This window comes from Bos indicus, chromosome 14, assembly GCF_029378745.1.
Source record: "Bos indicus isolate NIAB-ARS_2022 breed Sahiwal x Tharparkar chromosome 14, NIAB-ARS_B.indTharparkar_mat_pri_1.0, whole genome shotgun sequence".
Lineage (NCBI taxonomy): Eukaryota > Metazoa > Chordata > Mammalia > Artiodactyla > Bovidae > Bos > Bos indicus.
In genome coordinates, this window is record NC_091773.1 from 16,399,057 (window position 1) to 16,413,659 (window position 14,603).

The following is a 14,603-nucleotide window of genomic DNA, read 5'->3' on the forward strand; positions in this document are numbered from 1 at the left end:
CGATTTGTTTCACATATGATATTATACATGTTTCAATGCCATTCTCCCAAATCATCCCACCCTCGCCCTCTCCCACAGAGTCCAAAAGCCTGTTCTATACATCTGTGTCTCTTTTGCTGTCTCGCATATAGGGTTATCATTACCATCTTTCTAAATTTCATATATATGCATTAGTATACTGTATTGGTGTTTTTCTTTCTGGCTTACTTCACTCTGTATAATTGGCTCCAGTTTCATCCACCTCATTAGAACTGATTCAAATGTATTCTTTTTAATGGCTGAGTAATACTCCATTGTGTGTATATGGAACAAGTCTTTAAAAGACAATTTGTAAAGAATATAGATACTGCTCCTTCCCTTTGAGTGTGGCCTAGGTTGAGTAACTCACTTCCAAAAAAAAAAAAAAAAAGAGTATGGAAAGTGAAAAAACCTGCAGATACCATCACTGTAACCAGCGAAGAGATGGCACTGGTAACGTCTGTTGACTATGCGACCCCCAATCTGAGGCACTGTGGAAGGGCCATGGCATCTGCGCCACCCTCCCCAGTGAACTACAGCCTCCAATCTGATAAAACACCAGATGAGCCCACTGTGAGGGCCAGCCCACCAAAGAACCAACTAGTGCTCTTCACAGCCTCAAGGTCAGGAAAGACTGAGAAACTGTCAACAGACTGGAGGAGACGGAGGCAGTGACGACTAAAGAAATGCACCATGGTACCTTGGACACGGTCCTGGAACAGAAGAGAACATCAGAGGGAAAATCGGTGAAAATCAAACATAATCTGTATTTTAGTAAATAGTACGGTACCAATGTTAATTTCTGAGTTTTGACAAATGCGTCATAGTTTATATAAGGTGTTAACATTAGGGGAAGCCTGTGGAAGGGTACAGGGAATATCTCCAGATGACCTTGCAATTTTTCTGCTAATTTGAAATTATTGTAAAATTAGTTTGTTGTTGTTGCTTTTGTTTTTTTCTTTTCAAGTATAGAAGTCTCAGCACTGAAAGCATGCCTGTATTTTAAATTATGAAAGGGACTTAACAGAAGATTATACACATTTTCACAGCAACTTGATCAACACCACAGTTTATTTGTAAACATATTATAGTGTCAATAATCAAATTGACAACACTTTATACATTTCATTGTATAATATTAACATCATACCAGAAAAAAATCCACTGTACTCAGTTACAGTTTTGGTATTTTAAAATCTTTAAATACAAACTGTATTTGAAACACTGAACATAAAAGAGAATCACAAATGGCAGAGAAAAGTGGAAACAAGTAAAAGAAAGCACTATTCCTGGAAAAAAAAAAAAAAAACCCAGAAGCATCTGATTACAATTTTAAAAGAAAAAAAGGAGTCAAGGAAGTAAGATGATCTTAACAACATAAAGTTACATTTCTTCAGACCTATGTGAAAGGTGAAATTGTACCATACTAAATTCTGTGTCTTTTTTTTATGTTTCTTTTTTTCTCTTGGTTTCTGAAGTTTGCCAATGGTTTAAGCTACATTAAGGACAAAAAAGAGGGGAGGGAGCACAAAGCCAAATGAAATTTAAATGTCTGCAGAAAAACTGGATAAAAATTCTTTCATAAATTTTCTTTGGCAAATAATAAATTCTATATTTTACATTTTTTGTTGAATAGGATCAACACATAAGATTTAAGCAATGCATCTCGATATGAGCTAATGTATGAATAAAACAAAACCAAATCCACAAAGTAAAGCATAAAGTGGCTTTCACACTTTGCTAACAGCTCTAAAAATGCAGATTCCCCATCTTTAAAAGTATAAGAGGTCTTCAGCTGGAAGTAGACTCTTTCCTCATTCACATGAGAAACCAGAGGTGACCACATGCTTTTTTTTGTACTTTCCCTAAAATTCATGATCATTACTAGGGTCCATTTCTTCCTCTATTATCCCTCAAAGGAAATATAGCAGCAAATCACTCCCATATTTTAAGTTTTAAATTCACCAACAACAAGGTTCACTACCAACTACAAACATTCAATGCTTTATTAGTGTACATGTCATCACCATAGGCTTAGCTTGTTAATACAGAAATAAATAACTACAGTTAATCTGAACAAAGCAAATGAGATTAAAGAGCCCTGATCAAATGAAATACTTACAACAATCAGGTGAAAAACTATAAAAGTTACATACATACCTAATAGCACTAGGAATGTACAATATCAATTATTGGAAAAATAAATGAGTGATTCACAGTTATAAGAAATTATTTTAATATTAGTATTTTTCCTTTTATAGACAAACATTTATAACATACACTTGGTTTCCACCTCATATAAGACAAAGTAGAATACTAAACGTTACTGCATTTACCCCAAACACAGCACTGACTGTGCCACAGGTAACCTGCTTCAAAACATTTAATAGGTAGGCCATGGTATTGAATGCATGGTTATGCTAACAGTTTTAAGAAAGACATATATTTCCAGAAGTATGTTAAATACACAAATATCAGTTCTATAAATAACAAAAATTGTCAGCAAAAATGTTCAGGTTTAACCTTCCCAAATTTTCTAATGCTTTAAATATTTTAGATATATGCTGTTTGACCAGTTAGTTTGGTTACAGTTTTAAACTAGCAAACCGTTATTCTATGAGAAGAGCTAAACTATAACCCTGCACAAACTTCCCAAGGAAGGTAATTTGAAAAATCTAAAAAGTGATTCCAATTATTCTAATTAACATTTGAGATACTAAAAGAATCAAGGACTCAAGAAAAACATTTTGAAATTACTCGATTTTTCTTTATCATTTTGTCTAAAACTAGTCACATAAATTTAAGATCCAAATTGCCTAACAATGTGTCCTCACAGCAGGTTTGTCACTAAAATGTTTTGATCAGAAGACATAGCCTTAATGCCTCTAAATTCTAAGCTAAAATCAAAATCCTTGGTTTGAAACCTCAAATCCAATTCCATAACAACTCATGGGTAAATGAGTCAAGGAGAAAACATGCAGCAGCCACAGCTACAAGAGTGGAAAATAAATTTGATTTTTCCATAAAGACTCTATGAAAATATAAAGCCCCAAATGAGCGACAACACAAGTCCACATATAAACATTGTTTAAAAATAGAATGTTTCCCAAGCTTCTTATGAGATGTCAGTGTATCGTCATAGTCGGTGTTAAGATCTTCTAAGTCAACGTTAAGCCATACCTAACTATGCTGATTTGCATACCTTCAACAATGTTCAATTGATATACATAATTTACAAATATCCACAGCAATTCATAATGCCCCATCAGATCATCTCTCAATAATGGATGTTAACAGTTTTATAGTTTTGCTACTTTAAATACCAAGAAGCCTTTTCAGAGGAAGAGTTCCACCTCTTCCCATGATCCCTTAAAGAGTAGGTAACAAAATATAAAATTAAACAAGATTTATGTTTGATAAACTAACATATAAAATTACCATTGCAATATTCATAGTGACTGCTTATAAACATAACAGTCATCATAAAGCCTATAAAGTATATCCTCAGTTTTATAAAAGAAATGCAGATTGTCTCAAGGTAAAAAATACAGTGCAGGCTGCTAAAAAGCTCTTTGTTGCATTAGGAGGTGCAGGAATGAGGAAAACTTCTGAAAACATGAACAAGTTCCCCAAACTTTAACATCAGTTAAGCATAAATTGCACTGCAGCAGCAGGAAGCTTTTTAGTGGCTGGCACTATAAAGCTAACGTTAAGAAAGAAAAAAGGCAGAAAGGGTGAGCAACAAATATGTAACCAAATTACTGCAAATGGAGATTAGCAATAAGAAGTGACGAGGGTGATCGTCCACTCCACTCCGTTAAGATACCATCTTTAAATACTAAGTTCTTTGCAGGAAGGGGAACTCCCATGTCAGCACAGGATGACTGTGAAAGCAAACTTGGAAAACTGGCCTCAGTGTGAACATCCAGTGTTGAAGCACCTTCCTAGAGAGAGCAAGAAACAAGACAAAAAAATCCTATTCAACACTTTACCAAACCACTTAATTCAGCTAATGAAGTGGAGTGTGAAATTAAGACCTTGATTACCTAAGAAATGTTTATGGAATGCAGAGCACTATAGAAGATGCAAAGACATACCTCATGAACCCCAAATAATCAACAACTGGTATTAACATATGCAGAAATAAGAAAAATTTCTTAGATAATCTACAAAAACCCTCATGCAACATTAAGCACTAGAAGAATCCATCATCCACTCCCAGGGCTCTCAGATTCACACATTCAGCACAGACTTCTTGGAACTCCAGGCTCCAATCTCCTCCTATCCAACATCTATCTTTGCATGTTTCACCATAAATTCCACACTTAACATGTCCATAACCAAACTAAATTTTCCCTACCAGGTCCTTCCCCTACTCCATGCATCAAGCTAGTCAAGAAAATGACTATGAAGCGTGAAAATTACCTTCATTCTTCCTTTCCTTACCATAGCCTCGATCCTTCCTCACATTTATTTAATCACTACATTCCCTCAATATACCTCCAGCATGTATCCCAAAGGAGTTTACTTGATTCATTCACCACAGCCAAGGCCACCAGTCTCCACTGAAGTGCAGTCCTCACACCAAAGTGAGGTGCAGGAGTGTGAAAATTTGTAAAATCTTGTATCTATTTATTGCATCCAATAAAATTTCTGTTTTTGTGTATGTTTTATAATATACACAATTTATTATATTACAGGTATAGCAGTAATGAACAAACCTTTACTGCAGATACATTTTTTTTTTAATGAAAAAGATGTTCATCTATCAATATTTCTCACTATAGTTATTACAACAGTCTCCAAACTTGTCTTATTTCTAAGCTTCTGTTTTTAATCTATTCTCTAAACAGTAACTAATCTTTTAAAAAAAGTCAATTAGAAATATGTCATTCCCTGTTATAAGTCTTTAATACTAACAGTTTCTCTTTGCAGTTAAGTATAGAACACATTTTTTCACGTACTCTAGAAGGCCCTCCGCTCCGCATCAACCTCACCTCTGGCCCCTACGCCACTTTCACGAGGCTTCTGTCACTGGCCCTCTCGTTTCCTTGCAGGCTGAGTGCCCTCCTGACACAGGACTTACATACCTACTAACCTCGGCCTGGAATACTTTTTCCTGTTCTTTAGATTTCAGCTTATACGTCACCTCTACCTTTTTAAATTTGGTCTGCCTTTAGATTCTATCATTTCTGAAGGGGTTTGGCTCCTTTAAAGCACACATATTGAAATCTGTAACTACTTGTATATGTCAGTGTTTCCTTGACTCGCTCTCACACAACACTCAAGCTCCATTAGTGTCTTAGTATACTGCTTCCCCAGCACCTTGTGAAGACTCGGGCATAGAGCTGACTCAAGTATTTACTGAGAGAATGAAAGAAGCCAAATTCCAAAATACTAATTTCATAATGTTAGAACAGATATTTCAAACAAAAAATATTCCATTCTAAAAATTTATCTACAAATCAAGTCTACGGTATCCATTCTTTCCTTGGGGGTAAGACAGAGGTCTAGAGCACTGGCTTTCACTACCGTAACAGTCAGTCCCACCTCATTAATCACTGCACTGGGGATCAAGAGGGGACTTCCCTAGTGGCTCACTGGTAAAGAACCTGCCAGCCAACGCAGAAATCACAGGTAAAATTCCTGGGTCAGGAAGATCCCCGGGAGAAGGAAATGGCAACCCACTCTAGTATTCTTGCCTGGGAAATCTCTTGGAGAGAGGAGCCTGACGGGCTACAGTCCTTGGGGTCACAAAGAGTTGGACACGACTTAGCAACTAAACAACAACTGACCCAAGAACCAGAACCTAACGTGGTACATGGCCCATGGCAGATGCTTAAAACACTTCTGTTAAATGAAGCACCAGCACTAGAACGAACAGTTCAAGCCTCCTGAAGACCTGGCCAGTGAAATCATGTATAAGTCAGTTAACTTTCTGAATTTCAGTATCTTCATTTATACATTAAATTACAACTTATTTCATGTCTTACTGCTGTGGAGACTCAGCACAAACACAGAAGTGTTTTGGACACTATAAAAGCTCTATGCAAATACACCTTGGGTTTTTTTAGTTTTTGTTACCTGGAATGAGTGAACAAAGTTAAGGACTTGTAGAGACAGTTTTCTACTGGAATGTAAGAGGTTTTGAAGGCTGAAAAAAAGGAGAAAAGTTTAAAACAAATATAACGAGAACTAATAGCTTATGAGAGTTTAATTTTAATAAACATGTTAATATATGTATATACATCTCAATTAATCACATAATTTCTAAAAAACAATTGCAATGGTTCTCATCAATGAAATTTCTGCTTGTTTTAATAATATGGAGTAAAGATGCATTAAAAAGACCATTTTGAAATAAAACATCATGTACAACCAAAATTAGAAAATTACTGTTAAAAGGAAAAGTTTAAACTACTACCAAATATGCAAGAACACTTTAAAAATAAAAATGTAGGAACACATTTTCAACTGTAAATTGGTTAACATATGTAAACTGGTAACCATTATAGTGGCAATCATTAAAGCTATATAGTATTTTTACCTTTTTATTCATGTATATTATTTTATTTTCAAGATAGTTATTAAAATTGTCAATTAAGTACCTTAAATTTTCTTATACAAACTACATTAGGCCAATTAAATTATTTATTCTCCAACTTTGTTTTCCTAAATAACAATGTCAAGGAGATCTGTAGATATCACCTTTTTCTAAGCCACCCACCATGATCATCAGATTTAGTGATACTCTTCTCTGCTAACCAGACTCAGGACCCTTACCATGCTGCCTCTCAGCAGCTGCTCCCAACCGATGAGAGTGAGCATACAAGATAAAACCTACTTGTCATGACTGATGAATAATGTATGTTCATTTAGAAAATGTGGCAACTGAAGAAAATTTAGAAAGTCATCCATATTTACATATTAAAAAAAGCTAGGTGCACACAGTCATATAAGTACACCCATTTAATCTATACTCTCGCCAAATCTGAGTAATTTAGTATCATTAACCAAAACGTTGTGTCCAAAATATCTGCATGTGCCTAATTTCTGAGGGACTGAACTTTAATTTAAAAATACACAGCAAAACCTTTAAACAAGCCATCTTTATTCAATCAATGAACAAGCATGTGTGAAATAAGAGAAAGTAAGGTACAGCAACTAATAATGAGAGCTTAAAAAGTCTCATACATGAAAAGATGACAGCAAACAGAAACCCTCACCTCTCTTTTCTGCAAAGGCCATGCGTAGCGATTTTTCTGCAGACTTTCTGGTTTAATTCAGAACTAAACAGTGGAATCCCAAAGCACAACTCCAGAGGAACCCAATCTGCTTCTGCTGTGGCAACTACAAAAGGGTACACAAAGTTATTAATCATGTATACTTCATGTATTATGACTGACCAGGGTTTAACTGGTCAGTCTGATCACTGGTCAGAGATCCAGAGATTTTCATAGATTCCTCCTGCTTCCACTGACACCCACGTGGGTTTAGCAGGGGAGAGGACTCAGAGGGGTGTCAGTGAATCTCTGAAACAGGAAATAATGTTTTTTGAGTATGTACATGCTTCTGGGAAGAAGGCACACAGCTTTCATCAGACACTCCAAGTGGCTTTTTACACCAGAAAAAAAAAATCTAATTCAAAACATCTACAAGATGAGAGAATTAACAGGAAAAATGAAACATTGTTTATTTTCATGTCACATTTTACAATATTTTAATTATTCTAAATATATAAAAATGTTTCCTAGAAAATACTTATGAAAAGGTCCATTATAATAAGAGCAAATGATATCCAAAAACAGTATCATTTGCAAAAGGATTAAACCTCAGAAATTAGTCAGAGATTGCAAGCAATTTTTAAAGCCTTACCAGAGTTTTGCTTTGCAGCTGAATCTAGAGCTGCTTCCTCAATGACCATTTCAAATGACTCTGTGCTCCCATTCACATCTGAGCCTGAAGCCAAATCAGGTTCTCCTTATAATTGAAGGGCAAACAATAAATATTAGGACTCTAGAAGTTGGTATACGTTGTTGATAAGTCAGTCCTAACAGAAATAACAATGGAATATAGTGAATGGTCTTTAGCCTAAAGGAGAAGCTGTTAAGTGGGGGACAATTTTGTCCCACAAGAAATACTTGGCAGTTTTGACAAGGTTTGTTCGCCATGAATGGGGACAGGGATGTTACTGATATCTAAGGATCCTAAACATCCTACAATGCATAGGACGGTCCCCCAGAACAAAGAATTAGCCAGCTCAAAACATTAATAGTACTGAGGTTGTGAAGCTTTGAACTAAAAAAACAAGCATTCACATGGCAGAACACAAGTTCAGACCTTCACTTCATTATACTAAAGTCATTTCTGTCCCCATGGAAACATGCAGTCTGATTACATCATTCCCTTTCAAAATATTTTGACTACCTATGTCTTTCAGCATAATACATCCTCTGAGATCCTCTAGATCTTACCTATTATTTCTCTACTCTCTGCTACTACAGCCCATCAAACTCTTCTGGCCAAGATAAGCTACTCTCTTGCCTGATCCCCTCTGCCTAAAGCTGCTACCGTACAAATAAACAACAATCATCTATGTGTAGATAACACCTCATTTTTCAAAATTCACTTCAAACTTTACCTTCTCTAAGAGGGTCTGATAGCTCAGTTGGCTGAGATAAGCCTTCCCGTCCTGCTTTAGCACTTTAAGCAGACCCCGGTATCTTAGTCTCTTAACATTACACAGTAGGCTGATTCAGTTGCTTGTCTCTCGCCCAGGGTTTTTTACTCCTTCAGAGAGTGAAGTCGCTCAGTCGTGTCCGACTCTTTGCGACCCCATGGACTGTAGCCCACCAGGCTCCTCTGTCCATGGAATTTTCCAGGCAAGAATACTGGAGTGGGTTGCCATCTCCTTCTCCGTAGGACTTAGTAATAGAAATATCTCCAGCACCTAAGCAGGTATTTCGTAAATGTGCACAGAAAGAATGAAATAAAACAGGACAGCTCTATTAACATTCTTTGAAATGACTAATCCACAGCCCTCTTCTCTAAAAACGCTCCTGTGATACTTGGCAGTCAACTGTTGAAAGTTACCCAACTCTGGCCAAAGGTATATGGACCAGGAGTGAATACCTAATTCAATTCACTAGATGGCTAGCAATTAATCATACTCTCTCAGCATTTCAAAGGAAGAGGTTCAGTGAATCGAATCGATGATATAGAGATCTGAATTAAACATTCCCTAGAGTTGCGGACCACAGGTGACACCACGGCAACCAAAGCCACATACAAGCCGAAATTACGCCAGGGCAGGAAACAGTTAGTGACGAGAAGGTGATCTGAAAAATGCATCTTTAAAAAGAAAGGCATCTAAGGAAAATTAGCCATTGTCCATATGCAAGACAGGGTGGAGACGCAAAGAAGATGAGGCCAGGAAGACTAAGCAGGAAATAGTTGCAATAAAACATGTGTAAAATATCAAGATTCAGACTAGAATGGTAGTTACAGAGAATTAAAGAGGGAGGGAAAGAAATGAATATAAGACATTTCTAAAGACTAACTCACAGAACTAACTAGGCTGAGTGCGAAAGGAGAAGGATGAGACAAAGACATGATTTTTAAGGCCTGCATAACTGAGACAATGGTGCCTCCAACAGGAGGAGGAAAGCTGAAGGGGAAAACTATTCATCCTAGTTTGAAAATAATTTTACAGACTAAAGTTTTGAAACCATCACCCCATAAAGGAACTTAATTTAAAGCCTATAAACAGAAATATGACAGTAAAGGGCTAAAACACAATAACGATTCTGTATTCCAACCCCAGGTCATCACGTCTTTACTTTTGCACTTAGTAATTTCTCCATTTGAATAACTGATAATTGTCCCAATGACGTCACAGTATTTTCAGTGGAAAAACACTAAGTATTAAATAAGTCAACATCCCCACAAAGCCCCCATGCTTTTTAAATATTAAGTTTGTGATACACTCACTGCCAGTTATCGTAACTCGAAGGACACAACTATTGGCTAACCTCTCTCATCAGAAGCATCACTGAGTTTTCTGTTTGCAAGTTGGCTAGAAGCGTTCAACATGGTGACATATCCACAAAAATGCTGCAAGTCCACTTTGTTCCTCAATGTTTGCAGTGCTTTATGAACACCCATATTGACACGAGTAAACTCTAAGAACAAAGAGTTGACATCAATTATAAGTCAACAGTTTTACAACAAAACACCAAAAACTTAAATACACTTTCCTTTTGTTAACATCAAACAATTCTTAGAACTACTTTTAGATTTTATCAAAACTGATTCCAATGAATAAATATCTGTAAATGTAAAAGGATGCTGTACATATACAACATACTTTATAGACCTCAGAAGGCAACTATTGTAACAAAACAATTTACTCTCTAAGTAAACAAACATGGCCCGTCAATGGCAAATTCTCTAGGCTTCTCTTTGTACTTCCATTCTGCCTTAAGTACTTACTTAGTGGGCTTCTACCAGGAAATTCCGTATTGAATACACTTTTTTTATTTTTTAAGAAAAGTATTCTTATTGAAACTAAAAGCTAACAATGTACTTGAAATTATATCCCTAATAAATTAAGTATCAGCTCAAGTTCTCATAAATACGTGAACTTACAAAAGAGAAAGATGCCAAATACGAATATTTCTCTGTTTTAGAATTTTCACAATAATCTCCAAAGGCAAAAGAGTGATCAGTTCTCGAGATTTTATGATTTTTAAGATCCCGTTGTCACTATCCTATATCTTGTGGTGAATAATTAATTTGTCCACAGAATTTATAAAGTATCAGAGGATTAACTAGCAAAGTTTAGTTGCAGAGAAATACTTATTTCTGAATAGGGGCTCTATTTTGGAGGAGAAAATTCTCCTCTCCAAATTTTGTACACACTTATTTCACAACAGCCCAAAGAGAGTACTTAATTTCAAATGTGAAGCATTTACAGCCTACTCATGAGAAAAGGAAAAAAATACTTATGTAAATCTTCTTCTTTTCTCCCTGCTTTAGGGGAGAAGGGACAATGGTGACTAACATTTTGGAAAAGTTCTTATATGAATTAACAAAAGTTAAATTACTTGATTCATTGCTCTCTAAAATTCCAAGCAATATGACTCTAAGAACAAGAAAAATAGATTCTAAAATGACAATTTTGAATGGAGCAGGAAACACAGGTGCTGAATATACTTTCTTAATAATCAACAGAGGAGAGATGTTTTACATTAAACAAAAGGAAGAATGAATTTGCTTTTATAGAAATTCCCTGAGCATCTTTCATCAAATGTATTACAGCTCACAATTCTAGAAAGGAGTAACCTTAAACAGGCCTTTTCACCCTTGAACCTAGAATCAGCTTAATTTAGCTCAGACTCTACAATTCACTCAAGTCCTCTCTAGCAGGAAAAATAAAATTTAAAAACAATTTTAAATTATTTATTCATTTTAAATTAGGTTTTGTTTAAAATGTTTTCTCATTTTCTCTAAGGACTCTAGATTGGGAACTTGTAATACTATAGAACAAACTTAAAACACACTGACCATTAATAAAAAAATTTTCAATTTGTTTTTGCTAAAAACAAATGCTGAAACAGGAAATAATACACAAGTTCTCTGTAAACTGTAAGTTAATTTACAAATGTTCATTAATGTCCATAGAAGCCCCATAAAAATAAATAAATAAAAGGACTGTAATAACAATGGGGGGAAAAAATCAACTTTCTAAGCATAAAATCCTCCCTGTGACTTGTACTCTCTGCCAACCTATGAACAAATAAACAATAAAAGGAAACTAAAAAGGCTAAACATACAGAAAACCTAGTCTTCCATCTAAGTAGCTGCCTACTTAGCTTCTTCATCTCCAAGACAAACTAGTATTCCTTCTAGTCCTAGGTCCTAAATGAGTCCTACCCTATTAGCTCTTTGTGGGAAAAGGCATGTGACAGAAAACTACCTTTCCCAATACTCTTTAAAAGCAGAATGATTTTAAGACCCTAGAACTTAAAAAGTTTAAGAATTTACTTCTTGCTATGCTTCCATTGATTGACAAGACTAATTATAAAGAAGTCAAATGGATACAATTTGAAAGCAAGGTACCTCCTTGTAGTTCTGTCTCATCAAATGGGAAAGGTATGTGGACAGTTTCTCCTATCCCATGCAAACCATGTCCCTAAACATGAAAAAACACAAGTTGAAAGGTATATGTGAAATCTGTATTTCCAACAGTAGATACTCAATTGATAATTAAAACTGTGCCTCATGATGGTGTATTCCACCTTAATACTCCATCAAAATGCTCTCAATAATTCTCTGCTTTTCTCTAGCAAGTAAACATAATCTTAAATCTTTATTAACCTATTAAGGCAATGTGTCTGAAGTGAGGGTACGGGTTAGTGAAAAAACAGGTCAATCAGGTGTCTGCTGAGTGAAGCCTGAATTAGATCCTGTGCATTCATGAGGCTTAGCTGTAGTGCTGAGAAAGAAAAGTGACGGAGGATCCGAGTTCCCTGGCGTGCTGCGGATTAGGAGTGCAAATCTCAAAAACGTGAACTGAATGACACGTATTCAAAATGCCTTGCTGCAGCACTCTAACTGCATACAATTAGAGACAACCAAAATGCCAGTCAGCAGGGGACTGATGAAATAAATCTATGTGCATATTTTCAAGGCAGCTGCAAAAAAAGGAAGCTCTCTACAAAATGAAATAGAAAGATCTCCAATTGCTAAGTGGAAAAAGCATGGGGGATATCTGTATGTAATTGCTTGCATGTGTATAAAGAAATTCTAGAAGGGTACAGCAAAAACAAATGTGGTTGTCTGATCTGGAGGAGAGTCAGGGAGTGGGGACTGGACAGAGGGTTAAGAGGGCAGTGATACTTTTCTCTGTGCATCTTTTAATAGTGTTTTATTTTTGAAACATGAACTATCAATTCAAAAGTTAAATTGAAAAAAATCTATGAATCTAACCCACCTCAGTCCCATGTTACAAACAGCATTCCTCACATTCAAATAATTACAGTTATGAATGATAAGCATAAGGTATTTCATTTTATGCTTATACAGAATCATTTTAATAGAAAAGTTAACACTTGGGATCTATACATTCTTTCCCTTTAAAGAAGATCCACACATTAATCAAATTCAAGATACTGTGATGTAAAAGAAAAAAATAATTTCAGGGGGGAAAAAATCATATTCATTTAACCTGGTTCATATAACAACTTGAATATGTTTCTAATATCTTGCTTCTATTCCATTGATACATTTATGATTTCAATCCTAAACAAGATGGTTATTATTTATAAGAACATGGTTTTAATCAAAAATCTTAATTCTGCTGTTTTAAGTTCCAGTAAATCTTTTTTTCCATAAAATTTAATAAAAGAGACGTTCTTTTTTAGAAAAGGCAAAACTCCTTAACAAACAGTTTAAAACTCCTCTCACTCTATTTCCACCACCACTGCCACTGTAGTGAACATTTTTTGAGGTGTTCCAAGGTACTAAACACAGGTCTAGAGCATTTTATGTTGATCTCCCATCTCAGTCATTCTTTTCAACAATCGTGTAAAGGTAAGACCTTTTATTACCTCTAATTTGCAGGTGAAGTCAGTGAAGTTGAAGGAAGTTAGTTAACTTATCCAATGTAGCCAATACGTGGACTCCAGATGTGAACTTAGGCGGTCTGATCCCTCAGTTCACGTCCAGCCCATCCTACTCCGTATCCCAGCCACCGCTCTACGCTTCATGTCTGCCCTCCCGGCTAACGCATCCTCTCACGGTTTCTACTACTACCCACGTGCTGATGCTGACACTCAAGTCAATCTCCCTTGTTCGAGCTCTCATTTGAATTTCAGAATATTTTCAATTACCTCCTAGATATTTCCACCACCCAAATGTCCCACAGGCCCAAAACACGCCACGCTCATCTGCTCCCATACACCAGCTCTTCCTCCTGTGTCCTCAAGTGTGATGCCCCTGTTCTTCCATCTTCACAAGCCAGGTTCCTGAGGAATCCCTTTTCCTCTTCCCACCCCCTTCTCAGATACCTGATCAGTTCTATTTATTTTGTATTTGTAATAATTCTTCCTTTTCATTCTTATTACCGCTTCCCTAACCTAGGCTGTCCTCATCTCTTATCTGGCCTCCAAGACTGCATGCTAATCCTATCTTCTCCCACCCAGTCATTCTCAACAGTCTTCAGGCTAATCTTCTAAATCACAACTGACCATGTTAATCCCTTGCTCAGCACCCTTCACTGGCTACCATGGATCTAAAGGGAAAGTCTAAGCACTACGGCAGGACAAGTAAGGTCCACTGCCCTCCAGGGCAGGGCCTGCCTGCTGCTCCAGACGAGTCTCTGATCACCATCCATCACACTGCAGCCCACCCCTCAAGATGACGTAACAGCTCACATGTCCGAGCACATGCTCCCACTTCATATTCCTGTTCGTTTATTCAACACTCACTCACTGAGCAACTTCTGCGAGCCAGGCACTATTCCAAGCACTAGGGAACTAGTTATGAAGAAAGAAGAAAAAACTCTCTACCCAAGGGTTTATTCA

General features: G+C 36.3%; 1 protein-coding gene across 3 annotated transcripts in view; it reads right to left on the reverse strand.

Annotated features, from left to right (window-relative positions):
- Window positions 1-1,071: 1,071 nt before the first annotated feature.
- The window catches only part of FAM91A1 (family with sequence similarity 91 member A1), a 40,609-nt gene continuing 27,077 nt past the window's right edge, over window positions 1,072-14,603 (reverse strand). For all 3 annotated transcript variants that reach the window (XM_019973817.2, XM_019973816.2, XM_019973818.2), the window contains 6 exons: window positions 12,139-12,211; window positions 10,050-10,199; window positions 7,894-7,998; window positions 7,245-7,368; window positions 6,103-6,172; window positions 1,072-3,962 (listed from right to left, as the gene is read on the reverse strand). In XM_019973817.2, the coding sequence (XP_019829376.1) occupies window positions 3,777-3,962; window positions 6,103-6,172; window positions 7,245-7,368; window positions 7,894-7,998; window positions 10,050-10,199; window positions 12,139-12,211 (708 nt within the window). In that variant the 3' untranslated portion in view covers window positions 1,072-3,776. The remainder of the gene's footprint in view (window positions 3,963-6,102; window positions 6,173-7,244; window positions 7,369-7,893; window positions 7,999-10,049; window positions 10,200-12,138; window positions 12,212-14,603) is intronic.